Source organism: Mus musculus, chromosome 14, assembly GCF_000001635.26.
Source record: "Mus musculus strain C57BL/6J chromosome 14, GRCm38.p6 C57BL/6J".
NCBI classification, from domain to species: domain Eukaryota; kingdom Metazoa; phylum Chordata; class Mammalia; order Rodentia; family Muridae; genus Mus; species Mus musculus.
This window is the reverse complement of record NC_000080.6, coordinates 56,077,475-56,089,538: the sequence shown is the minus strand read 5'-3', so window position 1 is coordinate 56,089,538 and position 12,064 is coordinate 56,077,475. Positions and strand designations below refer to the sequence as shown.

At 44.8% G+C, this 12,064-nt stretch overlaps 1 protein-coding gene and 1 non-coding gene across 3 annotated transcripts; both read left to right on the top strand.

The window, feature by feature from the left end:
- The first annotated feature begins 4,039 nt into the window (after positions 1-4,039).
- Mcpt8 (mast cell protease 8) lies at positions 4,040-7,376 on the top strand. Of its 2 annotated transcripts, NM_008572.1 has the most exons (5): positions 4,342-4,406; positions 5,589-5,736; positions 6,052-6,184; positions 6,405-6,659; positions 7,139-7,376. In NM_008572.1, exons 1-5 carry the CDS (start codon positions 4,352-4,354, stop codon positions 7,289-7,291), a joined length of 744 nt encoding a protein of 247 aa, NP_032598.1. In that variant the 5' UTR covers positions 4,342-4,351; the 3' UTR covers positions 7,292-7,376. The 2 variants fall into 2 exon arrangements, with proteins under 2 accessions (XP_006518734.1, NP_032598.1); XM_006518671.3 differs by lacking the exon at positions 5,589-5,736 and having other exon boundaries at positions 4,040-4,406.
- Mir6949 (microRNA 6949) lies at positions 7,071-7,138 on the top strand. The gene has a single exon (NR_105914.1). It is a non-coding gene; the product is annotated as a microRNA 6949 (primary transcript).
- Positions 7,377-12,064: the final 4,688 nt, after the last annotated feature.

Sequence of the window (12,064 nt, the reverse complement as noted above, 5' to 3'; positions counted from 1 at the left end):
ACATTCATTCTTACCACAGACACTGTTTACTGGTGGATCCTTACCACAAAAGGGTTAAAGCACATGGCAATGAGGATTCTCTTACCAAGCAGCTCCAGAAGACTGTTGGATTCCTAGGCCCCAGGACTTTCTGTTGCATGGTATCTACAGGGCTGTCCTGCCAGACCAGTAACTTGCCACTCAGATCCCATCATGTCCAAGGGCATTCGAATTGTGGAACAGTCTAAATGGGTTAGAGGGAGAAAACGGAATCAAGATACCTACCCCATACCACTACATCAGAGAAAACCATGAGTATTTGCTATGGCTTTCTTCTTTGTTTTTGGTTTGGGTTTGGGTTTAGGTTTGGGTTTGGGATTTTTGAGACAGGATCTCTCTATGTAGCTCTGGCTTTATTAGAACTCACTCTGTAGACCAGGCTGGCCTCGAACTCAGAGATCTACCTGCCTCTGCCTCCCAAGTGCTGAGATTAAAGGTGTGAGCTACCACCTGTTGACTCTATTTTTATTTAATGAAAATATGCATGACTTACAAAAGCAAACCATAAGACACCAATAGACATTAATTACCTGGATGAAAATGGAAGGCCCAGAAAGGAAATAAGCACACAGCACCTTGTTAAGTGAATATAGGAGCACTATTGGTCCCTGGTCTGCATCTGCACTCTTAGCCAATGCTCCTTGAATTAAATATTTTTCATAATGCTTCCTCAGCTTTAATATGTATCTGGAGAGGATGTCTCATATAAAACTAACTGACTTATTTCTTCTCCTTTCACTGACTTGAAACCTACCTACTAATGAAGTATCTAGATGGACTCTCAGGGTTTAATCAATGATCTTTCCTTCCCAGACATTCCTTCCTACAAAAGGCATTTACTCTCTGGTCCACAAAGACCTCAGTGGGGGGAGGCCTTCATTATACAGAGCTGCCACCTAAGTCTCCCACAAAAGGCCCCTCCACACTCCCGAACATCACCAGAGCTAAGCCGGAGTCCCCCTCCCTCTTTGTAGCCCCCCTTCATTCCTGACTCCCTGAGGTTTCCAGCATCACCTGGACTCCCAGGAACTTAGGAACCACTGACTCTTCTGCCTCAGTATACCTGGTTTCTCATCCGGTCTGAGGTTCCCATCCTAGGCTGCATTCTCCCACCCCCTGAGTGGTGCTTCAGTGCTTCTCAAAAGCCCACTACCAGATGATGTCATAGAGAAAATGCAGCACAGCTTTCCATCATCTGCCCGAGCAGAGTTCAAACACACCTGGGGCAAAGGCAACCAACACTCAACCCGGAACCACATGTCCCTTGGAAACAAGAAGAGAGGCCTGTGCAAGGTTTTAGGCTTTTCTCAGTTAAGTCTGAGAACATCCATTTCCCACTTACAAAAAAAAAAAACAACCTTGCTTCTCTTGTTTTTCTTCCAAAATGTCCAAAATTGTGGCAACCCAATCCCTGTAGTCTGCTTTACAGCACTCGGGAGACTGAGTAAGACAACTCTCTCCTGGAAGATTCCTCCTAGGGGTTCAGAAGGGAAGGATAAATTTGGGCTTTTGTGGCATCGCCCCACCCCTTCCCAGCTCGTGCTCTGGTCTTTACACTCTCCTCCATAGTCCTGAATATGCATAGGGATTCCCTACTATCTAATAAGGTCTGGTTGGCCAATAAAGGAATGACCATGTATGAAGCACGAGGTAGCATCTTCCCCTGGATGCTGGTGTCTGTGCAAGTCTCCCACAGATCCATGGAGACACAGAGTCAGACAGAAGGAGCAATGGAACAGGCATTGTCATATAGGGACAGTGTTTCCATACACAACGGTGAAAAATGTCCAAGAAGAGTGTTGTTTGAGAGCTGTAGAAGACTGTGTCACTGCAATTAACTAACAAGAACAGCTATAATCGTCAAACTTGTATTTTCTACTTTTTGCAACAGTTGTGATTTTTTTAATTTTAAACAGACTCTGAGGATATAAGAAGATGGCATAAGATGTTGTTTAGAGATGGTGGGCAGGACCATCCCCTGTTCAGACAAAGTACTGCCAAGGGCTCCTTTTCCCCTTGGGCTATCAGCTTTCCAAGCCCAGGAAGAGAGGTTTCAAGTGTAGCTATCAGAAGCCTAGCAGGAGCCCCTTACTCCTCTGTGATCTTAACACAGAAACAAGAGTTGTGGGTGACAGGGAACCAGAGGTGCTATCTAAAGAGAGGGCTGGGCAGGGAAAGAGAGAGTGAACTAAGACACAAGGAGACTGAACTTGCATGGCCTGGACCCTTGTCTTGAGTTTATCCTACATACAGTCCATGGGTTCCACAGGAGGACCTCGGTGATGCTTTTATTCATCAAACATGAGAAATTTCCACCCATTGCTTTCATACATCTTTCCTGGCCCTTCTGTCATTACCTTCCAGACCTCCCTGTAGATCTTCTATATACACTATCCCATTAAAAGGTCAGCCCCATTTGTTTCTCTTCTTTCTACTCACAAAGTCCTAAGGCAGTTACAGATTTATCAGTGAAATCCTCACACGAGCAAACTTCCTTCCCCACATGGTGTCCAAGCTCATGCACAGACTCTCTAGCCCTTGTTCAGAACAGCAGTATATTCTGAGACGGGCTGCAGGGAGCAGGAGGGCCACTCACATGGTGGCTGCTTGACAGTATGAACTGGTTCCCAGGAAGCCCTGATATGTGGGACCATGAGCCATGTGGGAGGCAGAAGGCTAGCCCAAGAGCCTGCCCCAGTAACTCAAAACACGTTTAACTACCAGGAAAATGTGATAGTACTATCAAGATATAAGAAATCAGAAGTGGAAATTGTGACAGCATAGGACCAGATACTTTTGAATGATAATCAGGGCCTGTGGGTGTAGCATCATAATCTAGCATCTTTAATTTTCTTAGTGTATAGCCTTATGGATTTTGTTTTAGCAGATGTATTGGCATCACAGAGATATTTAATAATTACTCCACCATTACTGAATGTGTCCATCATTTGCAAATTGTTGGGAAGAAGATACAAATAATTAACAGATTAATATGATAACAACAATCGCTGTTGTATCCCCTGGGCGGGCAATGCAAATGAGAAAGTGTCTGAATATTCCAGCTCTGGTGCAACAGATGCGAAGTCAGCATGAGAACCACGTGCAGCTTGCTTCAGCAGTCTCATGTCTACACTAAATGACAAGATTGCAGGGAACATCAGTCTCCGCCATGTCAGTTTGACTCTGGCATTCTAAGAAGAAATGCACTTGAGTTTTACTCTCAAAGGTGGACATCAACCAGGCACCTGCACACTCAGAACTTCGAGATGAACCACAGTTGATTGCGCAGCAGAGAAAGAGAAGAAAACAGTAAAGAGCTCTGCCCCATCACACGAGGTCTTCCCTGGGGACCAGATTGCCTTGACAGTGAAGAACACTGCCAATGCCAAGACTCAACACCACCAACAGCGCATCTTTCTTTCTGCTCTTTGTCTCTACTTTTGTGCCACTAACTACTTTGGTGATAAAATATTTGAGATCTTTGAGATGTCAAAGATGATGAGGACATCAGTGTCTTTATGGCATGGGACCCTGAGCATTTGTCTGTCAAATCCTCCCTATAAAGCTCCCCATTCAGTCATTTTTTACCTCTTGTCATCAACATCCCAATAGCATTTCATCCTAAATCTTCACTCTTCACCCCATCCCCCAAAATGTTCAAAGCCCTCAGGGTGTTAATAGATCACCTGGCTTAAATTGGAAATCAAAAGTCCTTGTGGAAAAAAACAAAACAAAACTCTTCATAGAGAGTAGTATAGTATGTAGAGATGTTATTATTATTATTATTATTATTTATTTTTTTGGTTTTGTTTTTTGAGACAGGGTTTTTTTGTATAGCCCTGGTTGTCCTGGAACTCACTTTGTAGACCAGGCTGGCCTCGAACTCAGAAATCCGCCTCCCCTGACTCTCGAGTGCTGGGCTTAAAGGCCTGCGCCACCACGCCCGGTGAGATGTTATTTTTTTTTTAAGGAAATGTTTACCTGATCATAAACTTAAGACACAGAGGCATCCTACTGCAGTTCCCTGAGCATTGACAGGAGAGGGGACTTGTCTAGTGTGGAAGGCCTCAATAGGCTCTTCCACCTCCTCAGTGTCCAGCATTCCTGTGGGGAATGTGGTCATGCTCACCAGTAACTGACAGCAGTGTGTTTCCTGTACAGTCACCACACAGATGTGGCAAGAACTCAGATCTTAAATATCACACAGGAAATTAGAGGTCTCTGGCTCTGGGCCTCTTTCCTCACCTGATGGTTTAAAAGTTGTGAGAAGTAACAAAGTGGCCAACTGAGACCTGGTCAGACCCTGAAGAGGATGTTCCTGCTCCTGGTCCTCCTGGTGGCTGCCCTGCCAGTCAACGCTGAAGGAGGTAAGCAACCATCCTCATCCCTAGAGGTGTGGCATGTGGCTTCCAGCACTGATAACTGCATGGTACCCAGTCAGACTGTATGTAAGATCTCCTCCTGACTTGGTTCATCTGAGATGTTAGCTAAGCCCCAGCTCTAGCACCAGATAAATAGGACACCAAAGTCACAATGACCTACTGGCAGTGGCACCTGATGAGTGAGACCTCATCACCTAAAAGTAATGAATTATAAAAATATCATAGGACCCTACTAGTTGAAAGAAAGGCCTGGAAGTTCCAACTGCACAAACCTAAGAGCAAGCGGCTTCCTCCAGGGGCTGCCACCTGGATTAAGACTAGAAGAATTCTTCTATTCAGGTTTCCAGGTGTCACCTTGATCTCGTCTCTGTTCTTTGGAACCATACAGGTCTGCCATGAGAGTTGGCCACAATCTAACAGAGCCAGGAAAGTGTGCCCTCATCTCTGCTTCACAGATTGATGGAAACAGGCAGACGTAGGATCCTCGAACCCATTTTCTCCCCCCTCTATGATCCCTGTGAGTCCTGTGTCCTTCCTTCTTCATCCTGAAGGCTAGTTCAATGCCTGAGGAAGATAAATCTATGCTGAAGCTTAGACTACATTAGGAGCTCTTGTCCCAGCTACTCGCTTAGCACATTTGAGAGCTTATCAGTGTTTACACAACAATCCTATCTCTAAGTGGAGTACTTACTCTGCCTCATGAATCAGAATAGAGGAGAAGCAGAGTTTTCTACTCAGTAGTGCACCATGCTTACTACAGGCAGAGCCCAGTGCTTAAGTGAGCAGGACACCAGGTGAATCATGAGACACAGGAACACCCGTAGTTGTTTGGAGTGTGTTCTAGATGGTCTGGACAGTGTGTGCTGAATTCTTCCTTAATGTGTCCATGAGATTTAATTTGATTCAAGGAAAAGTCTTGGCACCATCATGACTACAAGAAGAAATTGAAAACTAGAGGAAAGTGATGCCAGGCAGCAGGCTTTGTGTGATCTCTCGCAGCACCCAGACACCCTTTCTTGTTGCGTGACAGCCCCTACAAAAGAATCTGTTCTCTTTACACATCAGGTCCACAGACTCTCCAAGCATGAAGTGTCCCTTACCAGCCTCCAGATAACTGTTGCACAGTTTCCATGAGCACAAAGATTCAGAATAATCTCTCTTTTTCAGGGGAAATCATATGGGGTACAGAGTCCAAACCCCACTCCCGGCCCTATATGGCATACATAAGGTTTAATGACAGCAAATCAGTCTATCGCTGTGGTGGTTTCCTGGTGGCAAGAGACATCGTAATGACAGCAGCTCACTGTAATGGAAAGTAAGGAGAAGCAACTGGGTCTTTGATGCCTGGGACTAACCAAATAACAACAGATCCTGGCTGTCCCTAAACGTGTAGAGCCAAAGGTGAAGATCAACCTGACTATATCCTATTTGACCTAAAGTGGTTGTGAAACTCAGGACCAGATAGTGTCAGTGAAGGGTCTGAATGGCTGGGTGGTTATTGAAGACCTAAGGAACAACTCCCTCATAAATCTCTTGCTATTTGACTCAGTCAAGCTCTACCCTCAACTTGCCTTTCAGGGACTGCTTTCATTGCTCCTGTTGTTGTACTTAACTCATCTTCTTTTCACAGAGTTATAAATGTAACCTTAGGAATTCACAATCTCAAGAAAAAGAAAAACACCCAGCTCATTCCTGTCAGTGAAGCCATACCTCACGAGAGCTTTGACAATGAAACACTGGTCAATGACATCATGCTCCTGAAGGTACCATTTTACTGATCACTGGTTTTCGCCCATAGATCACTGGTGTATCAGTCCCATCTTCTCTTCTAGGTGGCTGACCTATTGGTCCCAGGGCAATAGAATGAGGCTAGAGTGGGACCAGGGGTGGGGGACAGGGGTAGAGATACAGGCAGCCTCATCCCTGGTTTAAGCTTGCTGAGAGTGCCAGGCCTGAACTCGTATTCTTCATCTTTCTGACCAGCTGGAACGCAAAGCTCAACTCAACAGTGCTGTGGATACTATTGCCCTTCCAAAGAGCAAGGATTGGGTGAAACCTGGGCAGGTGTGCACAGTGGCAGGTTGGGGAAAGTTGGCCAATTGCACTTTGTCTGACACACTTCAAGAAGTGAATCTAGAAGTTCAAAAGGGCCAGAAGTGTCGCAGCATGTCCCAAACCTACAACGACTCCATCCAGCTCTGTGTGGGAAATCCCAGTGAGAATAAGGCTACTGGTAAGGTAAGGACATAACCATCTTTTAATGTTTTCCCAGGGACAGAGCAATACTGCAGACACACAGGCAGCCTATCTCCAGCTGTACAACCATGGCTAGTCTAGAGGACATAGAGGGAACAAAATATGGGGACCTGGCATTCACCCTCAGCCAAACTTTTGTCCTTTCACCATGGGAAAATAGGAGAGCTACGTCTAGTTAACCTGAAGGAGGGTCACAACCAGGCAGAGACACTCAAGTCAGTGAGTCAGGCTCTCTATTCAGTCATATTCAGAATCGAGGTCAATGGAGGCACTAATATTTCCCATATGAAAACCCAGGCCGTAGTGGGAACAACAACAACAAAAATAAAATAAAATAAAATAAAATAAAATAAAATAAAATAAAATAAAATAAAATAAAAAAAATAAAAAACAGGGAGAAAGTGGGTCTAGAAAGAGGTGAAAAGAGTATTTACTAAAACTTCCCCTTTTTCTATCCACAGGGTGACTCTGGCGGACCCTTTGTGTGTAATGGGGTGGTCCAGGGCATTGTCAGTTGTCGCTTGTGTACTGGGACACTTCCTCGGGTATTCACCAGAATTTCCAGCTTTATGCCTTGGATTCGGAAAACAATGAAACTCCTGCAACAACCCTAGAACACAAAACCTGTGTCTGGGCCAGTGTCCAGCATCCTGGGGTATGGTTGTCTGAGCCTTAATAAAGAAATCTGTCTGCAGGAAACAGATGGCATCACTCTGTTCCATGAGTGCAGAGCTTAAAACATTTTTTTATACACCACTTTCTTCTTCACCCTCTCTTAGTTTGTTTCTCTCCTCAGATACTCTCATTAACCTTTTACACCATACCTGTGCACTGACCCCATCATAACAGCACATACAAAGGCCATTGCTGTCAGTTCTGGAAAGTCCTGTCTTTGTCTGACAAGGGTACCTTCGTTCTTTCTAATTCTTCTTCACATTTATCAGACTACCAAGGCTTAGGAAGATCAAAAGCCTTTACCTCCCACTCTCTTCATTCCTCTAAGGAAGGCCTATGGTCCTGGGAAATCCACTCTTCTCTGAGTCTCCCCCCAGGTCCCCTGGTCCAGCTCCAGCAAGGCCTCTCTACCAAGCTGTCATCTCATCTCAGAACTGAAGCCACCTCTCTTCACCTTGCCCAAAGGGACTCAGGAGATGACAAAGGACAGCTCCAGTATGCAGATCAGAAACTTTAGAAAGGGACCAAAATGTTGAATGTTCAAGCCAGTAGAGACTCAATTCCTCTGCAGCGAGGCCAGGCCAGCACCTCTCATATAGTATACCATGGGCTTAGAGCCCTGGTGTGAGCTTAGTGTCACAAGAAATCCACTCAATAACTACTGTCTTAGTCGCCTTGTGCACCTAGTCATGGGGGGAGCCTGATACCTTTAAAAACACACACACCATCTTTCCCATGTACTCCATGCATAGTGAACATTCTCAACCCCTCTCACCTCCCTACCATCCCTGGACACCCTAGGCTCTCCTCACAACTATAGCTTTCATGTTTATGTCTATGTACTTAGTTTAGTAACCCACTAAGGTTAACAAATAACCATCTGTGTGACTGAGTTTGGCATCTTATAACTGTGAGTTTAGATCTATCTGTTGGAGCCTGGTTGGCGCAGCAGTGGATACTCAACTAAAGACAGTGACTTTTCCCTCCCCTCTCAGAAACTATCAACAGCCAATATTTCAAGAGATAAAGAATGGGACCCCACAAGTGCTTGCCCCTTCTTTGACTGGTTGTTGATTGGGCTAGTCTTATGTGGGCCCTGTGCTGGAAACTACAGTTGGTGTGAATTGTATCCATTCTAGAGAATGGAGTTTGCAGCCCTTACTCCTGTCTTCCAACTCTTACATACTTCTCATGCTCTCACCTTAGTGTACCCTGAGCCTTAGGAGTGGACTAAGATATGTGTTTAGGGAACCCACAACCACCACTTATTTGTGCATCCTGGGCCCCTGCACTTCTCTGCATCCACCCTTCTATTCATCAGAAGGAGAGGCATCTCTGAGTAAGGCTGGGATCCACTTTGCCTATGGGGAAAAGCATGGGTCTTTGGAAAGCAGTTTGCTACTACCTAAGTTTACTTCCCTGGATGTCATTAGCCAGGCTTACAGTACCAAGCATTGGTCCCCTCCAACCCCATGGTGTGGGTCTTGAATCTGATTACAAGGCAGTTGGTTACCATCAAAATAGAGAAGCAGATATTGCACATGTGGGCACATCTGGATTTTCATATGGTTCCTTTATACTTTTTTATATTGGTTAATTCTTTCCTCCAACCTGAACCCTCAGCTTTCAATCCCTTGCCTCTCTTACTGCCTAAATCTTTCTACTTCAGTATTTCCTTTCTTTACTACCTATTCCTCTGTCTTGAAGGTAATTTATCCTGCCTCCTTTGCTTTTTCCTGTCTTCCACAGTTACTCCATGTTAGACACACAAAACCATACATTCACATAGCTAGGATCCTCATATGAGAGAGGACATGCAGGTCTTGTGCTTGGAGTCCTGGGTTATCTCACTCAGAAAAAGAAAATTCTCACTCCATCCATTTTCCTTTTTTATATGTAGCACATATGACTTATATGTATACATTTCTTCTATGTAGCACATCTTTATTATCTACTCATCAGTTGCTGGGCAGCTAGGCTGCTTCCCTTTCTTAGTTACTATGAATATGGCAGCAATGAACACAGATGTGGAGATATCCATGTCAGAGATTATAGAGTCCTTTGGATAAGTGCTCAGGAGTGACTTAGCTGAATCATGTGGTAATTTTAATTTAGGTTTTTGGAGGTTTTCCTCATGGTAGTGGTGGTGGTGGTGATGGTGGTGGTGGTGGTGGTGGTGGTGGTGGTGGTGGTGGTTTTTGAGAAGTCTCCAGATTGATTTTCAATTTAGCTGCCCCTAGTTTACATTCCTAAGAACAATGAAAAGGGTTCCCTTCTTCCTTCATCTACACCGGCATTTGTTGTCATATTCTTGATGTGCTGGTGTAATGAAGTGGAAAGGTAAGGATTCTTTGGAAAGTCAGTTGGATGGTGTTTTGCTGGGGCAAACACATCAAAGTGGACACAGGTGTGAAAGGCTCAGATAGACTTGTGAAGAAACATTTCCCTGAAGCAGATACAGGTGAAAGGATGTTCTGCTAAGGCAAGCACATGAAAGGACATGATGAAGGATTCATTGCTAACAACGCACATGTATTGGTCTGCCTTGCATTGTATAGTTGAGCTGTATTTGTCAGGACTCCATACAGAGAAATGTGTCAGAAAACTTCTGGTAGTATATAGCAGTTTCTTGCTGCTTCCTCAGACTTGGGCTGCATACTGATGCAAGACACATGCTGAGGCAAGGCACATGGAAGACACATGATGTTTGGAGGGTATAAATAGGACTCCATGGAGTGACAGGGACAGAGCTTGGCTTGATGGTACAGCTAACTGTGCAATGCTGATCTTAGTTTTCCTGAGAGAGGCACAACCGAGAACTCCTCCCGGTGTCCCTCTGGGTCCCTCCTGCTGACTTGAATGGAAGCTGAGGCCTGGCTGTCTACACTAGGTTATGTTATGACTGTTGCTATTCCGCCTCTATGACACTGGACTATTGGTGTATCTGTGAAGTGCTTGAAAGTGGATTGAGCTGCCCCCACCCGCTAACCTGAGAACTGAACTGTCTGATTCACAGACAACACCGACAGGAATTGCTCCAAAGAACCTTTCTAAACAGTTCCACTTACCCAATATCCTTTCTTTCCCACTACCTCTTGTGGGTGGTGGGCTACAAGTGAGGTTAAGGCATTTAAGAATCATCATTAAAAATAAGGTTTGAAAGAATTAAAATTACAGGCAAAGGCATGGATAATATTCTCAATAAACTTGCAGGAGAAATTTTCCCAAATACAAAGAAAGAGATACTCACCCAGGAAAAAAGGCCCACAGAACACCAAGTAAAAAGTAGCAGAACAGAAATGATCCATGATGTATTATATTCAAAAAGCTAAAACCACAGACTAAAGAAAGGGTGCTGAAAGCTTCAAGATGGGCTGAGTCACAACATGGGCAGACACATCACACTAATAGCTAATTACTTGATGGAGACATTTAAAGCAAGAAGGGATTTCTTCTTATAACCCACAAGTCTAATTAGTGCTTCCCATATGTGCATGGGTGTGGCTCCATCCACTAGAGGAGGGGTTCTCAACATTCCTAATGCTGTAACCCTTTATACCATTTCCTCATGTTGTGGTGATCCCCAACCATAAAATTATTTTCATCGCTACTTCATAACTAATTTTGCTACTGTTATGAATCATAATGTAAATAAATATCTGATATGCAGGATATCTGATATGTGACCCTGTGAAAGGGTCATTCTACCCACAAAAGGGTGGAGGCCCACATGTTGAGAACCACTACACTAGAGCATGGGAAACATCCACTGATTATGCCTCCCCCAGAAACTATTTACAGCCAATAGCTCCTTGGAGGTCACCTAACCCATCTCAGGCACAGAAGGCCACCCTTAGTATTTAATCAATGGTGGGAATGGAATTAACCAAGATATGTTCAACATGACTCTGCCAGTTCTGGTGAGTTCTCTCAACCAGGCAAGATCCTGGCCTGCCATGGCTGACCTCTGGTTCCTTACCACAATGCTACCCTGAGACAAGTGATCTTCTCCCAGAAATCTAAGCCTGCCCCACCTCCAGTTTCCTATCACATTGCTCCTCTACTCAGGTGGGTTTTCCACACCATCATGACCTCACCCCACCCCAAATGTGATACCATCTCACAACCCTCCTCTAACCTCAGACCCAGCCACTCCACAGGAGTGCTGTGGGCCTAGAACAGACTTGAATCTAGTAAGACACTCTATCCTAAACCCAGATTCTCAGCCAGAGCTTCATCCCTTGATGTAGAGTTGTGAAAGGCAGCCCATTTTCTGGTTGAGATAGTTTTAAACCCCGGAGACCCAACAGGTGTTCCTGCCAGGGACTGACAGCATTTTGACACACTCCAAGACACTAGGCTCCTGACATAAGGCCTCAGCTCTCCATAATTCTGTGGCCATCAGTCACATAGGGCAACACCCCAAGCTCTGGGTATTCTGTCTGGAATCTGAGAGTCTATGAAAAGAATAAACTTATGAACTATGTGCAAGTGCCAACTCAGATTCTTTTTTATTGACTATTTACTTACACTCCAAATGTTTTCCTTCCTGGTTTCTCTTCTGAAAGACCCCTATCCTATCCCCCTTCTCCTCTACCTCTTTGAGAGTGCTCCCCCACCTACCCACTCCTGCCTCACTGCTCTAGCATCCCCCTATGCTGGAAGATCAAGTCACCACAGGACCAAAGGCCTCCCCTCCCATAGATGACAGA

Coding starts and splice junctions, on each gene's coding strand:
- Mcpt8 (NM_008572.1), top strand. CDS start 4,352: ATGTTCCTGCTCCTGGTCCTCCTGGTGGCTGCCCTGCCAGTCAACGCT. Junction 4,407..5,588: donor GCCAGTCAACGCTGAAGGAG/GTAAGCAACCAT, acceptor TCTCTTTTTCAG/GGGAAATCATATGGGGTACA. Junction 6,660..7,138: donor AGAATAAGGCTACTGGTAAG/GTAAGGACATAA, acceptor TTCTATCCACAG/GGTGACTCTGGCGGACCCTT.